This window comes from Macrotis lagotis, chromosome X (assembly GCF_037893015.1).
Source record: "Macrotis lagotis isolate mMagLag1 chromosome X, bilby.v1.9.chrom.fasta, whole genome shotgun sequence".
NCBI lineage: Eukaryota > Metazoa > Chordata > Mammalia > Peramelemorphia > Peramelidae > Macrotis > Macrotis lagotis.
In genome coordinates this window covers 623,485,808-623,492,372 of record NC_133666.1, presented here as the reverse complement: position 1 = coordinate 623,492,372, position 6,565 = coordinate 623,485,808, and the positions used below count along the sequence as shown (strand labels likewise).

The 6,565-nt window shown below is 35.3% G+C and overlaps 1 protein-coding gene across 1 annotated transcript; it reads left to right on the top strand.

The window, feature by feature from the left end:
- The first annotated feature begins 5,227 nt into the window (after positions 1–5,227).
- Positions 5,228–5,838, top strand: LOC141500208 (high mobility group protein B1-like). Its single transcript, XM_074203195.1, is given in 2 exon segments — positions 5,228–5,455; positions 5,457–5,838. Coding segments are annotated over 2 exon segments (594 nt in total). The 5' UTR covers positions 5,228–5,243.
- Positions 5,839–6,565: the final 727 nt, after the last annotated feature.

The following is a 6,565-nucleotide window of genomic DNA, read 5'->3' as shown; positions in this document are numbered from 1 at the left end:
ATCAGTCTGCTATGTAAGATCTGTCTTCTACAATGTTGACTACACCTTGTTTCAATACTATCTGATTATCCTCAATGTTAGTTCTTGATCAACTTTGAGATAAGAGACATCCTGAATGAGCAGAGAGATAATCCTATTGTTATTTGTAAACATTAGAATTCTTGTCAAAAGGAATTTTAAGTAAATATTATAAGATTTGAGAGAATTATATTGTAAAACTATGTCATCTATGTGAAATCTCATTGGTTGGTCACCAAGAGTTTAATTTTTTTGTTCAATTCATAGAAAATGACCCCAAAATGTTTTATCAATGTTGACATTGGTAAGGATTCCATCCACCCATGGGTTTTGGTAAGATCCTAGAGAATTAAACTTCATTTATAAAACTAACTGAGTTGCGTCATTTTAGCCAAAGGAAATTTATGGTTAACACTATTTAAAAAAACATTGTCTTTGAAGTCTAGTTTGTCTAGAAATTTGTTTAATTCTGTTTCCATTTTTGCTTCTTTTTGTTAGATGAATCCAAAATTGATAGAGGGATATTATTGTGCTATTATATATGTTTTCTTAAAGTTCAAATAATATTTCCTTTGTGAAAATGGATGCTAAGCCATTTGGAGTATTTATATGTTCCTTTAAGTATAGTATTTCTTGTTTATTTTTTGGAATGTTTTGTTTTGGTAGCATGATGGCAAATTCTCCTTTTTTTTGGATTCATTAGATGCATAGTAATTTTTAACCATCCCCTCCATTTTATTTTGTGTTGCCTAGAGGTCACATAACTAGTAAGTTTCTGAGTCCATATTTGAATTGAAGAAGGGGAGTCTTCCATATTTCAGACTCAAGATTCTATCCATAGGGCCACCAGCTACTCTAGGTCTAGTATTATTCAAATGACTTTTGTGTTTAAAGGAGCTTTTCCTGATGACTTATGGAATTTGTTTTTCCTTTTTTTCTCCTAGCTTACATACTTTATTTCCTTCATTTTTCCTTAGCAACAGAAGGAACAATATGACATCAAGGTGCTTATGAACATAACAGATAATAGTTGTGTTCTTCCTGAACTGAATATTCTGTCTCAATACCTCACTTTTTTCAGAGTTCCCTTCAAATCCAGGAGTGCACCAAACATAGGATACTGATCTCTTTATGGCATACTGAAATGACTGGAAATCATTTCTATTATAGGTTAACTTCTAATAAGGTGGAATGAAAATTATATAGGAGAGAAACAGGTTAGAAACAATGAAAAATAAGAAAAATGGTTCCACTTCCTTCCAGAAAAAAGACTCTCTTGTATGTATTGTTTTAAAAGTTTTATTGATGGTATTTTCTTCTTTTGCATCATTCTCATTGGCCATCAACCCTTCCCCAAATAGTCTTCCCTTATAATCAATAAATATGGTAAACAAAACAAATCAACATATCCACTATGACATCAAATATATGCTTCTTTACATTTTTTTGTAGTCAACTTTCTCTCTGCCACAAAAGAGGCTATATTCACTTCAGTCTTTTAGAGTCCTGATTGAACACTTCATTAAAGCTTTGAATTCTTTCAAAGTTTACATGATTTCCATGTTACTACTTATATAAACTCTTTTCTGGGTTCTGTTCACTTCATTCTGTTCAAGATAAGAAAGCAAAAGGCTTTGAAATGAAACATTATGTATGTACAGGAACAAGAAGGATAATTTGATTGGAACACTGAAAAATTCTTACATCATCAATAATTCTGGAAAGATTGTGAAGAAGTTTAAACTTCAAACAGGAATTTTTATTTTATCATAGAGGGAACTGTATGAAACTTTCAGAGTAGGAACTGGCCAGAACTTTAGCAATAACAATTTGTCAGCTCTTTAGAGTATGTTTCAGAGAGAAGAAAGGATGGCTACAGGAGATCATTTAGGAGATCTTTGCAAAAGTTCAGGAAAAATATGATCAGTGCCTGCCTGAATTAGAATGGTTGTGGTTTGAATAGAAAAGAGCAAGATGAAGAAATGTACAATTAAATTCTAATACTTAGAAGCCACTTGTTATTTTGTAGTGGGATCTAGATTCTCAGGATGATAGCTTGTTCTGTGTGACACAGGTGTCCTCTCAACATCAAAGAATGGCAGCTGCTTCCTCTTTTCCCCTAAGATCAAAGATCCAAAAAACTCCACCTAGGACATTAAGGTTAGTGGGGTGAGAGCAGAAGATGTTGGGAGGAGAAAGGTTTTGGTTGAGGCCTGAATCAAAGTGATCGGGAAACACAGTGATGCATCCCCTGAAGTTCATACTACAAAAACTACCATGTAAAGGTGGAACTTTGGGTCTGAATAGGATTAATTATGGCTGCCTTCCAACAAGGGGTATATTTACTGCAGAGGGTTCTTTTCTATTTATTAGCACAGGAAAAAAATTGGTTATCAATAATTACTAATTAGAGAGCAAAATAATTTTAAAATTTTCTTCTCTATCACATCCTTTCTAGTCATATAACCCCCAAACAAGTGGAGTTTCTCATTAAGTTTTCTTCACCTTCCAATTTTTCATTTTAAAATATAGTGCAAGGGAATTTCCAGGGTGGATCCAAGATGGAAATGTGAAGCTAAAATGCTCCTGGAGCTTTTCCCTACCAAAGATAAATGAAGCCTCTGTACTGACATTAAAGTTACAGATCTCACCAAGAAAAAGAGAAGATCCAAAGAAGTTTTCATTGGTAGACATCATGTAGAATCTTCACTAAAGTTCTGTCTCTTTGGGGGGAAAAGGGAAGTAAAGCCAAGGGAGGCAGAAGAGAGGAAAAGTCAGTGGGAGATTTTAAGCCACACTTGCAGTCAAGGCCCCAATAACTTGACAACAGCATAGGTCCCAAAAGCTAGATAGCAAACCAGCTAGATAGCAAACCATCCCCAAAGTCTGAACCTTGGGAACATTGGGGCAAAAGATGGGACTGGATTGGGAGCAAACCATTGCATAGATAGAACCTGGACATAAAGGAGAAAATAAATCTCTGCAAAGGCAAGGCCTAGACTGCATAGGTAACATCTTGACCAGTGACATATCAGGGATCAGACACCAGCCCCAGCATAAAAAGCTTGGCTCTATACTTCCTATACCCCAGGAGCAGAGTTAAAACAACAAAGATGACAGCAAAATTGCTAAAAGAATGCTCACTATAGAAAACTACTTTGCAGATAAAGATGATAATAATGCCATGTTAGATGAAGAAATCAGTGAAAAATTGTTCACAGGAGAAGTCTCAAAAAAATCTTTGATTTGATCTCAAATCCAAAAGCTCATAGAAAAGCTTAAAAAGAATTTAAAAACCAAAAACAGAGGAAGAAGGAAAAAAATGGAAAAAAGAAATGAGAGTCATCATGAAAATTATGAAAAATTGACCAAAGAAATCAAATCCATTGAAAGTAAAAATGGACAATTAGAAAAGGAAACACAAAAGTTAATTGAAGAAAATAAAACCCTAAAAATTAGAATTGAATAAATAGAAACCAACAAATCTACAAGAGTACAAGATTTCATCAAACAAAAAAAAATTGAAGAAAATGTTAGGTACCTTTTAGGAAAAAAACAAACAACCTGGAAAATAGATCCAGAAGACATAATTTACAAATCATCAGATTACCAGAAAGCCTAGGTCAAAAAAAAAAGAACCTGGGAAACATCTTGTAGGAAATTTTCAGGGAAAACTGTCCAAATATGCTAGAACAAGAAGACAATATAGTCTTTGAAAGAATACACAGAATCTCTCCAGAAAGAGACCCCAGGATAAAAACTCCAAAGGCTGTTATAGCCAAATTCCAGAATTCTCAAATAAAGGGAAAAAGTGCTACAGGCAACAAATGGAAGCAATTTAATTACAAAAGAAACACAATCAGACTCACACAGGACATAGCAGCCTCAATACTGAAGGAGGAAAGGATCTGGAATACCATATATTGAAGGACAAAAGACTTGGAATTACAAACAAGAATTTACTACCAAGAAAAATTCAGCATATATTGTCGGGGGAAATGATGAATGTTCAACAAAACACAGGATTTCCAACATCCTGGCCAAAAGATTAGAAGTGAACAGAGAATTCAGTTGCCAAATACACAACTCAAGAGATGAGTAAAAAGATAAATGGAAAGGGGAAGGAAAAAACAAAACAAAGAAAAACAAACGTTAGTCAAGACCATCAAACTGTATGCAGCCCTAAAAGGGAAGATATAATACTTATAACTCTTGAGACTTGTATTTCTCTTAGGATAAATACAGGGTTGAATATAATTGAAGAGATTGGACTTAGAAGATATGGGTATGTTTGAGTATTGTCTCTCCATTGAAGAAGTCCAAGATGACATCACCATATTTGAGGCCAAAAACCCTGATGAAAAGCAAGAGTGTTTAAACTTAAGTGTCTCAGTCACATTTGATCTACTTTAATACTCTGCTCTGCTCACAAAGTTTAGTACTTTCTCTGTTGAGGGCATCATAAACTGGGTGGTCCTGAGTCCTTGTCTCCCATAATTTTAATCAATTGTAAAATTCTTAAGTGAGACCTTCAGAAGGTCCCATCACTTAGAGCTTTGACTTTCTTACAGTTAATTAAATCAGGGTTGGACTTAATCCATACTTTACTTAACAAAGAGTTAAGTACCCTGAGTGGTGGTGGTCGGGGGGGGGAATGTGGGAGAAGGTATGCTGGAGGGGGAGGAGTACAAATAGTTCATGAAATGATTTGGTTTTGGATGATACTTTGGCTTATGAGGATTATGTGTCCTTGGAGGGTACTTGAGGGGGGGTAAGGTACAAAATGAGTATAATTTATAGTGTACTTCTAATGAGACAGTACTTAGTGACTTTGAAGCAACATTGCTTATTATACAATAAATCAATCTGTGATGGTACATTAATAATACTTTGAATTTATCAAGCAATCAATTAATGAAGCTGTGATTTATGATACCTGATTAATAGTACTTGATAAATAGCACCAGGTGAAGAAGTCCAGAGATTTATAATTTCAGAGGGAAAGAAGAAAGGGTGTGAACACTGAATAAATTCTGTTCCATAGATTTGGCCTAGAGAGGGAATGAGATATATTCCCACTTGGGTTAAAAACATCTATCCTGCGTCTGGCTCGCGCTCTCACAGCCATTGCAGTACATTGAGCTCCATAGAGACAGCGCCAGGGCAAGCGAGAGCCAGACGGGCACTGGACTACTTTGTGCAGCGCTGAGGGAAAGTAATACAAAATGGGCAAAGGTGATCCTAAGAAGCCAAGAGGGAAAATGTCTTCATATGCCTTTTTTGTGCAAACCTGCCGAGAGGAGCACAAGAAGAAGCACCCAGATGCTTTTGTGAACTTCTCAGAATTTTCTAAAAAATACTCAGAAAGGTGGAAGACAATGTCTGCTAAAGAGAAAGGAAAATTTGAGGACATGGCAAAAGCTGATAAGGTTCGTTATGAGAGAAATGAAAACCTACATACCACCTAAAGGAGAAACAAAAAAAAAGTTCAAGGATCCCAATACACCCAAGAGGCCTCCTTCGGCATTTTTCTTATTCTGTTCTGACTATCGTCCAAAAATCAAAGGGGAGCATCCTGGTCTTTCCATTGGAGATGTGGTGAAAAAATTGGGAGAAATGTGGAATAATACTGCTGCAGATGACAAGCAACCTTATGAAAAGAAGGAAGCTAAGCTGAAGAAAAAATACGAAAAGGATATTGCTGCATACCGAGCTAAAGGAAAACCTGATGTGGGTAAAAAGGGAGGAGTTGTCAAGGCTGAGAAGAGCAAGAAAAAGAAGGAAGAGGAGGAAGATGAAGAAGATGATGACAATGAATAAGTTGGTTCTAGAGCAGTTTTTTTCTTGTCTATAAAGCATTTAACCCCCCCCTGTACACAACTTACTCCTTTTAAAGAAAAAAAATGAAATGTAAGGCTGTATAAGATTTGTTTTTAAACTGTACAGTGTCTTTTTTTGTATAGTTAACACACCACCGAATGTGTCTTTAGATAGCCCTGTCCTTTAGTGGTATTTTCAATAGCCACTAACCTTGCCTGGTACAGTATGGGGGCTGTAAATTGGCATGGACATTTAAAGCAGGTTCTTCTTGGTGCACAGCATAAATTAGTTATATATGGGGATGTAGTTCATTTTTATCTTCAGTTGTCTTTGATGCAGTATATGAAATAATTGTTGTTCTGTTAACTGAATACCACTCTGTAATTGCAAAAACAAAAAAAAAAGTTGCAGCTGTTTTGTTGACATTCTGAATGCTTCTAAGTAAATACAATTAAAAAAACATCTATCCTACTCTACAGGGAAAGGTGGGGGGGTCTGTGGAAGGGAAAGATAAGGGAAGAAGGGACTGATAAAAAGGAAGGCAAAGATATAAGTGAAAATAAAATGAAAGTTAAATTTTAAAAGAAAAGTTAAAGGGGAAAGGGAATAAAACTCTGGTGAGGAGGAATAAGAGGAAAGGAAAGAGAAAAATATAAATGGGGAAATATAGAATTGGTAATCTTAACTATAAATGTGAATGGGATGAACTGTTCCATAAAAACAGAAG